This window comes from Macrotis lagotis, chromosome 1 (genome assembly GCF_037893015.1).
Source record: "Macrotis lagotis isolate mMagLag1 chromosome 1, bilby.v1.9.chrom.fasta, whole genome shotgun sequence".
Taxonomy (NCBI): Eukaryota; Metazoa; Chordata; class Mammalia; order Peramelemorphia; family Peramelidae; genus Macrotis; species Macrotis lagotis.
The window spans coordinates 177,213,724-177,227,007 of record NC_133658.1 but is presented as its reverse complement, the minus strand read 5'-3'; the positions used below and the strand labels follow the sequence as shown (position 1 = coordinate 177,227,007).

At 34.0% G+C, this 13,284-nt stretch overlaps 1 protein-coding gene and 1 pseudogene across 7 annotated transcripts in view; one reads left to right on the top strand and one right to left on the bottom strand.

Moving 5' to 3' along the window:
• Window positions 1–2,155: 2,155 nt before the first annotated feature.
• TASP1 (taspase 1) overlaps window positions 2,156–13,284 on the bottom strand; it is a 304,860-nt gene continuing 293,731 nt past the window's right edge. For 5 of the 7 annotated variants that reach the window (XM_074209429.1, XM_074209431.1, XM_074209432.1 and 2 more), the window contains one exon: window positions 2,156–4,027. In XM_074209429.1, the coding sequence (XP_074065530.1) occupies window positions 3,935–4,027 (93 nt within the window). In that variant the 3' untranslated portion in view covers window positions 2,156–3,934. The remainder of the gene's footprint in view (window positions 4,028–13,284) is intronic. The other 2 variants (XM_074209426.1, XM_074209427.1) reach the window with 2 other exon arrangements.
• On the top strand, window positions 5,381–5,514 carry LOC141510685 (small nucleolar RNA SNORA31; annotated as a pseudogene).

Below are 13,284 nucleotides of genomic sequence, written 5' to 3'. Positions count from 1 at the left end.
CACAAAAATAGTAGCACACTTTCCTTGAATTCTTCCATAGAGCTTCTTCTTCTCTCTTCTTGACAAAGTCCAGGGATTCAGACATGCCAGTGAATTGACTCAGACTGTAGCTGAGTTATGCATTCAAACTAAATAAAGAACAACTGAAGAAAACAGAAGTCATCCTTAAGAGTTTACTAGAAGAACTACTATGAGATTTAGAATTAATCAGGTGCTTGTTTTGGCTCTGATATTCTATTTGCCAAGGTCAAACAGATAGAATATTAAGAATAATTATATATACTTTGAACCTTACAAGGACAGAATACAAAAGGAAATAAAATCACCAAGTGTGAATAGCTGAAGGCATCAAATATGTGTGGGTAATCAAGACAGGACAAAATGACAATGAAAAAATATCGAGCATCTATCATATTCATCATTTTGTAAAATTATAACAAAAATGTGTATTCTCCTAATTCTTTCTCCATTTTAGGACAGAATGTAAGTGATATCTACTAGAAAGTTTGATAGTGTCAAACAAAATGCCTAGTAATATGCAAAGTAAATAATCATGAGAGATCATGGATTAATAATAACTAACCTTTAAATGCAATTCAGTCCAATAAAGATTTTATTAAGACCCATCAGGTAGGGGCTTTGGGCTAGACCAAAGACAATCCTAGATCTCAAGGAACTAATTTAAAAAACTACATTTCTTTAGGAAGAAACTGCTAAGCAAAGTCTCAGTTATTTACAAGTATCTACTGTCCATGGAATGGTAAAAATATTCCCATAAATCAAGTAGGACAAGTTTTGTCCAGTTTATCTCAGTGTATATTTTTAATGGTAACAAGATATGGTAGGAACATGTTTGTATATGTATCTTCATGTATATCACTTAACTGGTAACCTAAGCTATTCTGAAATAGAGCTGAGAACAAGAAAATTGCCAGAGTAGCCAAAAAAGAGATCACAAATTTGTGAAACTCGGGGGACTTTGTTCATGGGAAGTCTTATGGACCTCATACGGTTTCCAACATCATAGTAGATTAATAGTGGCCCTTTAACAAAAGACATAGATGCTTTTAGAAGAAGGTATAATGACAGCAATGAAAAGTGATGATAGATAGCAAGGATGGAGATTAAAAAATTACTCCCCTGAACATGCCCCCCCCAAATCAAACAAGGTGCTGTAGTATTGTAGTTAATATCCACTTACTGTAGGGGAAAAAACAAGAAACCTAAATAGTCTCTGAGGACTGTCCTGTATCATACAATATAGTTTGAATAATAAAGTAAGTGATGTTCATGGTGATGATTTTAGATAAATAAAAAAATTATGTTCAATATCCTCTTCTTAATAAGAAAGAAAATATATAATCTGATAAAGATCTCTATTCTGGCACTTGAAGGGGTGAGCTTTGGTTATTTGCAATATCACATAGCTTAGCAATGTTTAGTTGAAAAATGAATCACTGTATCAGACAGAAAATGGAAGGGAAAACTCAATAAAAGTACTATTTACCACTCTGAAATAAATAATGTTCATGCTGGGTCTGACCCGATCATCTATCTTCTTGGAAGCTGGAATCTATTGCTATGCTCTTCAGAGGAAAGGGGCTCTGAATCCAAGTGAGTGTTTATTGGTTTGATTAAACAGTTCATGTAATAACAAATAGATATTTCAAATACAGCTGTTTCTGAATCTTGTTGACATTGGCCAGATGAGACCATGGTGCTTATTTTCTTATCAGCTTCTATTTTTGTGTGAAATAAAAGTCAATTCCATGTATGGTAAAAAAAAAATCTCAATTTCTTTCACTACTCCTTCCTTTACCCTATACTCCTACTAGGAGCAAACTGTTTTCTGTTGTTTAAATGAATTTTTCTTTAATTGATTGGTTGCTAGTTTAACTTTCTCCCCTTGCTCACAAAGAATTTAGATTAAACAAATAAATGTAGTTGGAAAACTGGGGGAAAAAAATTAAACTTTTTTTTACCAAGTGTTTCTGACCCAATAGCAATTATGAAAGTAAACCACTTTTTTTAATCTTTATTAAAAAAAGACCTTTTAAAACAAATCTCTTAAAAGGAAGTAATAAAAATAAAAAATAAATAATGGTAAAAGTTTCATGAAAGAAATGGCATTTCTAGTGAAATACAACAGATGATTTATAGACTCCAAAATGTTCTTATAGTTATATATATTCAGTCCAATTCCTGAAGGAATACAGCTAACAGGTAACATGCTTTTGATAATGCTGAAGGACAAAGACTTCCTCTACCAGTAATCCCCACCCTGCTTAACTTTGTAATCTTATTAAGAATGAAAAACATATTATAGTATCAGCTTGGTCTACCAGAAAAGAGCAAAACAAATGTAATTGCCCATAAAAGCCAGTAAAACTCCCAAATCATTCAGATTTATATCGACTCCACTTTGCTTGTCTTTTCTTTATAATTTTACCATACATTGATGTGGTGTGTATAATTTCCTCTTGGACTATATTAGTTCCCACCCAGAGTCATAATTATAGTACTTCTTGTTTCATTGTGAAAGTCTATCTTTAGCATCTTTTTTGATAATCCTTTCTCAGACCGTGAGAATGTTAGTAGTTCTACAATCATTACAAAAAGAGAAAAAAGAAAAGAACTTGATATGGCCACAATTCTTCTTATTATCTGAAACTTCTGTACATCGATAATTAATAGGTTTTCATCTTCTGTGAAGTTAAATAATTGAAATGATCTCCTTTGAGTCTACAAGAGCTCCTCTTACCTCATCTAAAAAGTGATCTTTTATTGCATGGCCATTTTAAAAAAAAATCACTAAATTTAAAGAATATTGTATTATAATTACTTATGTAAGCAAAAAGTAAGATTGAATTTTAAGAATGGTTAGAAGCAACAAATGATTTTATGTATGTAGTAGAATCCAGGTTTGGTCCCTAGGGGAAAAAAAAAAAAACTTTTCTACAAAAGTTCAAAATATCCTTCCAGTCTTGACCCAAAGAAATTAGGTTATAAAACCCTGTGAAGAAGACACACAACACAGACAGCAATAAGTTTGTTTTATTTTTGCACCTTTATCTTAAAAATATATTTAAACAAGAAACAAAGATAATATCGAATCTCTCCATAAACTTTGTTGTGATATTTACAGCATTACATGGCAAGTAATATTCCATTATACACAAACTAAAGACTGTGCATTACTGTACTCTATCTTTAGGTAATTTCATAATATAGTACATAGAGCTTGAAGCTATGCAACATTTAAGCTTATAAAAGCTTGAGGAAAGAGGTACAACCTTTATCATAAGACTAGTTTTAAAAAGGTCTGGCCTTAATTCTTGGCTAGATTGTTTCACTGAAACCATTCTTTTGTTAAAGAAAAATGCCCTGTATTAGGGATGAGAATAAGGGTTTAAGTCACCAATGGATTCACTTAAACCATTAAAAAATAAAGAACCTTTATCATTAATTATTATTATTATAAATGTAGCACAACCACTGTTCAATCATGTAAACAACTAGCTATGAATTCTGTTCAACTCAAACTTAACAGGAAAGACAGTTGCTATAGTTTTAATAAATCAGAATGTTTTTCCTGTAAATTTAGCTCATTTTTGTAAACATTGTATAAATTTTATGATGTTAATTTAATCATACCTGGTTTTCATTTGCACGATGAGGAAAATGAGATTCTATTCCAATGGAGGAAACACCCACACACCCACACACATCTGCTCACATAGTCATACCCTTACATTGTCACACACTCACACATCACTAAGAGTAGAGACTACAGCAGCACTTGTGTCTCAAGTTATGGTGCACATGGTTGCAATAAGAATGCTAAAATGAGAATAAAATACCCAATATATATGTTTAAAAACCAGCTCAGGCCCCTAAGTGTCATTTAAACACTTCATGCTGAGCCAGAGGGGGTTCAATTCACAGAGCTCTCCAGGCGACAAACTCCACCTTCAATTGCCACTGACTGTCCTGCCACAGCACCAGGAGGAAGTCTTGAAATATGAGTCTGTGGGGGTAAAGATGATGAGAATGTTAGTAGGTCTACAGTCATTACAAAAAAAGAAAAAAGAAAATAACTTGATATGTCCATGATTCTTCTTATGATCTGAAACTTCTGTACATCAATAAGTAAAAATAACTAATATCAATAATAATCACTGGAATGTCACAAGTAAGTATATTATGGATAATCAAGATAAGATTAAAGGATGTTCAGTATAATTGTGAAGGGTCCTATATGAATGGGGAAGGATTTTTAAATATAATTCCACAAATATTAATTAACAGAGAGCCACTGAAGTGTTTTTAGTGGAAGGGGACATGATCATGAGGAAGTATAATATGAAGGATGAATTGATAGGGGAACAGACTAGAAAGGAAAGGGAAAGAGTTCTGGTGGACAGTAAGTACTTGGGTGATGACAGGAGTAATAAAAAAGCAGTAGATACAAGATATATTATAGAAATAAAGTCAATAGAACTTAACTACTAGCTGACTTTTCAGATGGACTCACTGAGATAAGAAACAGGGAAGGCTTTCTGCTCATACTACACAGACACATCCATCAATCCCTCAGGTCATAACAGCTTTAGCCTACAATCCCAAATACATGATCTCTTTATAATTCTCTGAGCCAAAAAAAAAATCCAAACTAAAACATTGAAACAGTGGTCAACATTTAAAATTAAAAAAAAAAACCCTATACAATAACTAATATACTTAGGAGATCAAAAATATACACAAGAAGCCAAGTATGCAATATTAAAGATCACAAACTATGAAAGTTAAACTTTTGGTATGCTATGATTTAGGTCCTGAGCTACAACTGTGGCAGCAGTTTGGGAGTTCCAAATAAACATGCCATTCAAAATTAAATTCAATAAACTTTTTTTAAGAATGGTACATATTTGTGATTTCATTAGTATAATTCCTGATGAGAAAACACCCCTCTAAAGCAGATCCATAACTGTTCTGCAACTTACAGTCTTAAAATCGCTTGGGGCACTGAAAAGATATGATCTGCTCTGGGTCAACACAATCATTATTTGTCAGAGGTAAAAAGTGAACTAAGGTCCTCCAGGCACATTTATTTCCCAAGCACTACCAAGCTAGTTATTAAAGATAAAAAGACTAAAACAAAACAGTATTTGCCCTTATATTCTGGTGGAGGATATAATATGAAAGCATACAAAAAAAATACAAAATGCTTTTCAAATAATTCAAATTAATTTTAGAAGTTAAAGCACTAAGATGGAAATATAGAAATGTTTAAAGTCATTTCTTGCTATGGCTCTTTTTGGACTCTATTCTTTATCTATGAAAATAGCAAACACTAATTTCACTTTGAAAGTCACCTTTAAGGCATCTCTTTGACAGATCTGGAGCATGTTATATATCTGCTTTTACCATTTCCACTAAGATGCAAGAAAAATTATCCTCGCACTTTCTTTCTGCCTGACTGTGGCAGTCTAGATTGAATAGGGGAATACAAGAGGTGACTGAACAAGCCATCATCTCATCTGTATGTGTGAATGTTTTCTAATTAATTTCTAAAGTATTTTTGGTGGGAATTTTGGAATGGAAATAGGACAAAAGTATATCCCAGCCATGTAGATTTGCTAGATCTTTTGAATTGAGCAAGTTCTTTAAAATTAATTTGGAATAGATTTGGATCTTTGAATATATAGGTCAGATTCTGAAATAGGAATTGTTATAGAATGAGACCATTTTGAAGAAGATTAAGGCAGAAGTATGATAGGTCTGAATTAATTTTAAAGCCTAGCATTCCTAGTTTGCAGTAAAAAGTTTTAATACTAGATACATGGTATTCCTAGGCTGATTTTTTTTTTTAAAGAGAAGCTCTAGTGTTGAATCCTCTAAATAAAAATGAGTTTTATGTCTGAAAAAAAGTCACCTTTGAGGGGTGGAGTCAAGATGGCCACGTGAAGGCAGCACTTCCCAGGAACTCCAATCCCTCAACGCCCCCCCCCCAAAAAAAGGATGGCTCTAATCAAGATTTAGAAGGGCAGAACCCACAGAAAGACTGAGTGATACATTTTCCCAATCCAAGATAACTTAGAAGTTCCACCAGGACTGGGGGGTTGGGAAAAAAGCCTCTGTGCAGCCCAGCCCAGCCCAGCCCAGAGATCACCAGCAACAGCTCGAAGGGGTGGTGATAGAACTCTGCGGTGAGTGGTGAGTGTGGAGTGAGGAGCACCCACAGAATCTGCAGCGAGAATCAGGAGAAAGCCGCCTGTACCCCAGAGCCGGTAAGGGAAGTCTGCAGAGATTGCTCTCCCTGGGATAGAACTCAGGTGTTTGCTTACACTCAGATACAAGTTGCAGTTTGGGCTTCCATACTAAATAACCAAGATGGATCTTTCCTTATAGCCCCAGGGCAGAGGGAAGTACAGGGACCATCTACATATCAAAGCACAGGCTAGAGAGCATAAGATCTTGGAGGAATAAAGGTTCCAGTGGGGTGTCCCCCCCAAAAAATCAATCCCAAATCCTTGGAAATGCTGTAAATTAGTCTTGGGTTGAGGAAAGGAGTAAACAACAGAAACAAAGAATCTGACCATAGAGAATTACTTTAGTCCCATGAAAAATCAAAACACATACTCAGATGACAACAAAATTGAAGCTTCTGTATCCAAAACCTCCAAGAGAAATAGAAAAATGGGCTCAGGCTATGGATGAGCTCAAAAAAAGACTTTGAAAAGCAATTAAGGGAGGTGGAGGAAAAATTGGGAGGAGAAATGAGAGCAATGCAGAAAAATCATGAAAACCAAATCAAAAGTTTGGTGAAAGATATACAAAAAAAAAAGTACTGAAGAAAATAATATGTTAAAAACCAGTTTAGGCCTAATAGAAAAAGCAAAACAAAAGGCAAATGAGAAGCATGCCTCTATCATTTATTACCTTGAGCAAGTAGCTTAAATTCTCTGAACATTATTTTCCTCATCTGTAAAATAAGGTGTATGGAATCTGGGTTGCCTCTTAAGTCTCTTTCAGCCCTAAGTCTATAATTTGATACTAAGATTCTCCAGTCTTATCAGACTTTCAACTAGGACATGATGTTTCTAGAATTCAGCAAATACATATTCTAGTTAATGATGGATTGCATTACATTGCACAAATGATTAGATATCTAAAGTTGCATTCACTTTGCTGTGAAAATACCTTTTTATATTTTTTCCTAGTAAAAAATGCAAGCATCTCCACACTTCTTATTAGGACCTTCTGAGAAATAGTTTTCAGTAGTTTAAAAGCATCTTCCAATTGGGGGGTGGAGAGAGGGAGGGAGAGAGGAAGACTGATTTTACACAGTTCAATGGAAGGAGAATGACAAATACTCAAACGATCAGCATAAAAAAATATATTAAAAGCACTTTGCCTGGATATCACCTTTTCATTCAAAAATTTCAAGGAGTAATTCACTTTCATCTGCAGGGTAGAAGGAAGATTTCATGAAGTTGCCATTTAAATTTGGTCTTCTGAGAAAGACTTCAGGCAAAGATGGAGGGAGAAAGGAGGACACAGACTCTAGTCATTTAGAGATATGAAGAATACCAGATATAGAACAGTGAATGGTTAAAAAGGGGTGGGGAGGTGCAGAGCAACTGAGTTTGGTTGGAGGTTAGGTGGCATAGTGGAAAAGTGATGAACTTGGAGTGTGGAAGAATGAATTCAAATACAATCTCATATTTTTACTAGGCTATGACTTCAGGAAATTCACTTAATCTCTTTCTCTCATTTATAAAATCGAGGATAATAATAGATTTTTCTGAGGATCAAATGAAATAATATTGTAATATATTTTGCAAATTTTAAAGTGACATATAAATTATATTTGTTATTATTGTTATTAATTTTAACATATGAAGGTTTAGGAGTTTGAAATATGATTCAGTAGCCAGACTGAATGGGTCAACTTCTGAAGTTTATAGGTTAGCTAAGCAGTGAATTGGATAGTCATGAAAGGTTTCTGAACATCTCTGTGAGGTGATCAAAATAAATCATTTTGAAGATTGTGTGGAAAGCAACTTAGGAAATGTAATCTTCGATGGCAGAGATTATTTCATTTTTAGCTTTGTCTCTCTAGCACAGTATCTGGCAATGCTTATTAGACTGAATTGAACAGGAGATAGACTAAAGATAATAAAACTGTTGTGCTAAAATTCTATCTTATTATGGTCTTCTCACTACTCCATCAGTCAGTATAATAAGCAGGTATATAAGTAGCCTGTGCAAGGTAACAATAACTAGGAAATAGAAACTTTTCTGGAGAGCAATTTGGAATTATTTCCAAAGGGCAACAAAAATGTGCATACCCTTTGATCTAGCAATACCACCATAGGGTCTATACCCTGAAGAGATTATGAAAAAGGGTAAAAACATCACTTGTACAAAAATATTCATGGCAGCCCTATTTGTGGTGACAAAGAATTGGAAATTAAGTGAATGTCCTTCAGTTGGGGAATGGCTTAACAAACTGTGGTATATGGGTTCTGGGAAAACTCAGAAAGATGTAAACTGGTTATTTTCCCCCTTTCAGGGGCAGAGCCATAAAAATTTTCTGAAATGGGTTTGGTCATATTCTAAAAATCATCTTTTAATAAAAGTTTTCCTTGTGGTATATGTATATCATGGAATACTATTGTTCTATTAGAAACCAGGAGGAATGGGAATTCAGGGAAGCATGGAAGGATTTGCATGAACTGATGCTGAGTGAGATGAGTAGAACCAGAAAAACACTGTACACCCTTACAGCAACATGGGGGTAATGATCAACCTTGATGGACTCACTCATTCCATCAGTGCAACAACCAGGGACAATTTGGGTCTGTCTGCAGTGGAGAATACCATCTTTATCCAGAGAAAGAATTGTGGGGTATGAACAAGACCAAAGACTATTACCTTCAAATTAGAAAAAAAAAAGCCATTGTCATATTATGTAATTTTGCTATCTCATACTTTATTTTTCTTCCTTAAGGATATGATATCTCTCTCATCACATTCAACTGAGATCAATGTATACCAGGGAAACAATGTAAAGACTAACAGACTGCCTTCTGTGGGGGGTGGGGGGAGGGAAGTAAGAATAGGGGGGAAAAATTGTAAAATTCAAAATAAATAAAATCCTTCAATATTTTTCCCTCAGTTGCTATTACTAGCTGTACCTCCACTCTATTTCTCCCCACTCTCATTTATTCTATTCTCTCTCTGTCCTTTCATCCTGGCCCTGTCCAAAAATGTACTGAATCTGAGTACCTTCTCCTTCGATCTTCCCTCTCTCTTCCATTGATCCTAGTTACAAAAGCAGTTATTCTATTCTACCAGAGAAAATGTTCTAATGAAAGGGAAAATGACTAAAAAAGGTAGCTTTGCACATCACAGAGAACAGAAAAGGCAATACCTCTAATTATGTAAAACCAAAATTGGGGATTTTCTGAAGATGAGGGTTGGTCGCTCAGCAGTGAGTTAGATGTTCTAAACTTTGAGCTTTTCTAGTTCATATTGCCCAAGAAAAACTTGTCAAGAGTCAAATATAGAATTTAATATTTATTTATAACTACAATGTAACCCATGTTACTAATCAATAATGTCATATGCATGGATTTTGAGGGCTACATGCAATCCATGAACTGAACACACCTGCTCTAAGGTGTACAGAAAAAGACAAAAGAACTTTTGATTTTATTCTAAGGTGAGATAAGCACACAGAAGGAAGAACACAAAACTAAATATGATCAAGTAGTGACTGGCTTGAAGTGGGTCAAAGTAGTTAAGAAAGAGAACTCAAACTAGGGTCACTTTGAGTAACAATAGAATCTGAATAAGGGGGAAGAGAAGGGCTAGTCTTTCAAATGGAACAAATAACAATGAATAAAAATCCAAAGGAAGGAAAAGCATAATAATGATAAGGAAGGAACAATGAGAATATTTTGGGAAATATTGGGAGAAAAGGATGGTCATAGGAGAAGTGGAGCTAGTTTTGAGTGCCAGAATAAGGGATTTGAACTTTAAGAAATTATAAAATAATCATGAACGAGAGAATATAGTCTAGATGCTTTTTTTGGGAGGGGGAGGTCTTTAAGAAATAACAATTTGGAAAATGAACTAGAAAGCTATTTCAGTCATAAAAGCATGAGAAAAGGACCCAAGCTAGAAACTGATAATGTTGAGAATGGAAAAAACAGAAAGACTTGAACAGAAAGCACCTGACGTTTCTATAGTTTTTCCAAGTTTCACAAAGTGTTAATCATAAAAACAAAAGAATAATTTATAGGACAGATAGATGGCAGACAACATAAAATGTATTGAATATTTATTAATTCTTACTCTGTGAAGCGTTATTCTTAGAGCTAAGGATACAAATATAAGCAAGTCAATCATTGCCCTCAAGAAGTTATATTCTAATGGGAGAAGACAGAACAAAATGAGAGACTGAAAAGCAGAAGGAAAGGTGAGGCAGAAGAGCAGTAGTTTATGGCTATAATGCAGGTGGCAAGGTTCAGAGATGTCTAGGAAGTGACTGGCTAATATAGGATGAAGAACAGGTTAGAACAAATCATTTATTGATTTTCTACCATACATTCAGTACCAATAGGATTTCACCAAGATTTTAAACCTAGGTGGCAAAAAAATGACGATGTTAAGAAAAAAAAAATTTAAATTATACAGGCAATAAAATCACGGGAAGGAAATAATGAATTTCTTTTGAGTTCTATGATTAAGTAAATTTAACAAGTATTAATATCTATCAGGGAAAAGGTTAGGGGTAGTTTGGGAATCACTTTATGTATATATGATCACTGACATAATGAAAGTGATAGGTAATGCAGTGCAATGAATGTGAGAGATCCAAGAATCAAGGACTAATTTAGGGGATCCCCATAGTTACTAGGTAGGAGAAGGAAGGTTATGAGTATAGGCAGGGTAAGAGCAATGGGAGACTGAAGAGGAGAACTGAGGTACTGTTACAGGATAGTGGATTTCTAATTAGTAATTATTTTAAGCAAATATGTTCATTAGTTTCAAATGTTGTAGAGAAATCAAGGAGAATATGGACTTGAGAATATGCCATGAAAATGAGAAAAAAAGTTATTAGCAATCTTCAAAAACAGATTTTACAAAATGAGAACAGAAGGCACATATCAAGTAGTTAAAGCAGGACATTAATAAATACTATTTCAATTGATTAGCCAAATCCTACAAAATAGCAAATATTCCCTACACTCTCTTAATCATACCAGCCAAGGGCAGACTGTCCAAATTCTTCTGTTGTACCAAAATATTCCATCAATAACAACTACAAACATACTGGTGTCAACTTTATGAAACTATTTGATATTTGTAAGCCCTAAGGAAAGTGTTTGATCATTTGCTAACTATATGTGGCTACTTCAATACATCCATGAAGTCATTGGTATGTGTAATTACTTCAATGATAGAAATCACAACTCTTCCATATTACTTTATATTAATTTGTTATTTTTGTCTTTTCCTTTTCATAATGAGGATTTTTCCACCATTCAAGAAGTCTTTTACTATTTCATGAATCCCAGTGTAACACCCAAGTCATGAATCTGTGATTCTTCACTTTTACTACATGATCAATACATATTCTATTCTTGTCACACATATCACAGATGATGTGTTACACTTCTTATACACAAACTATTAAGAGAAATGTGCTATGACCTACTTATACTCACACAATGCAACTTTCTATCACCCTTTGGATTCTTTAGTAATTATGTGGTTACATAAATCCTTTAATATTTATTGGGGAATTACATCTACTTTTTTAAAAAATCCTACTTCTTAGATGGAAGTCATTGTTATTTTCATGCACTCATGAAATACATCTTTTCATTGTCCTTTGGGATACCTACAAGTCTGGTCCTTAATAGATTGAATTCTTACCTAAATATCATAACTGGAATATGAGTGATTTGTATTAAAAAGATGAACATTAGCAATAGGGAACAGCTTGGGATTGTTTATCTATAGCTAATATAGCTAATTTGAGTGTAGTTATTTTGGATAATATTCAGAAGTATTATAGAATGAAGAACTATATGTGGCTCTAAAAGAAATACTGCTAATATTAATTACTTTTAACAAATAAGTTAAATTTCTGCTTTCAAATATTCTTCAGAATTATGAACAAAAAAAGCAAATATGATATAACAGCAAAATCACTGAGTTAGCTCTCAGAAGACATGATTCTTTAAAACTAGGCTGGACAAATCACCTCAATTCTCTAGGTTTGAGCTGTTTTCATCTGAAAAAAAGAGAGGTCTGGATTAGATGATCTCCAAGGTTTCTTCCATTTAAAAATTCTATAGCTCTCTATATGGTAGGGGAGAGGGAAATAGTGTGTTTTTGTTTTTAATGTTTCTAGCTATGGTAATCCTCCATTGACACTGTAAATTCTAGATGACATGTGTGTAAGTCAATCAATCTAGTAATCAAGCAAGGGACAGACAGAAAATTCCTGAAAATCAAATAATAGCACACATTTTAAAAATTGTTAGGTTACATAACATTGCCTTGAATCCATATGCATCACTGATAAAGGGCTTAAAATACTTGGCTTGTTTATCATTCCAAGATCTCTTTGAAATAAAGTAGAAGCAAATTCTTCATTCCATAAAACAGAGACCCATGGCATGGAAAATTTATACGAGGTATCATAATCATATAAAATGATATGTCTCATACCTGTAGATACTTGGGCCAGTATCCAGGCCACTAGAGTAAGTTACATTGTTAAAATGATGTCTAATCCAAAATTAAAATAATATGAAAAACCTAAAAAAATTGTATTGGTATAGTTCTTTCCACCATGTCTTACTTTAGGCCACAATGTGAAACATGTTCTGAGAGCTGTAGCTAATAGAGAGCTACAACAAGAGTCAGGAATTTGAAATTTGAATTATTAAAAATTTTATTTATTTAAGGCAATGGAGTTAAGTGACTTGCCCAAGGTTACACAGCTAGGTAATTATTAAGTATCTGAGGTTAGATTTGAACTCAGGTCCTCCTGACTCCAGGGCCGGTGCTCTATCTACTGCACCAACTAGCCACCCCCTGAAATTTGCATTTGAAACCTGCCTCTGACACTTGCTAGCTACGACAATTAAGTCGGTTACCCATTCAGAGCTACCCTCATTTGTAATATGGAGAAGACTTGTAGCACCTAACCTCTTGGAGATATGAAGTTCAAATGACAGAATGTATTTACTGAATCTG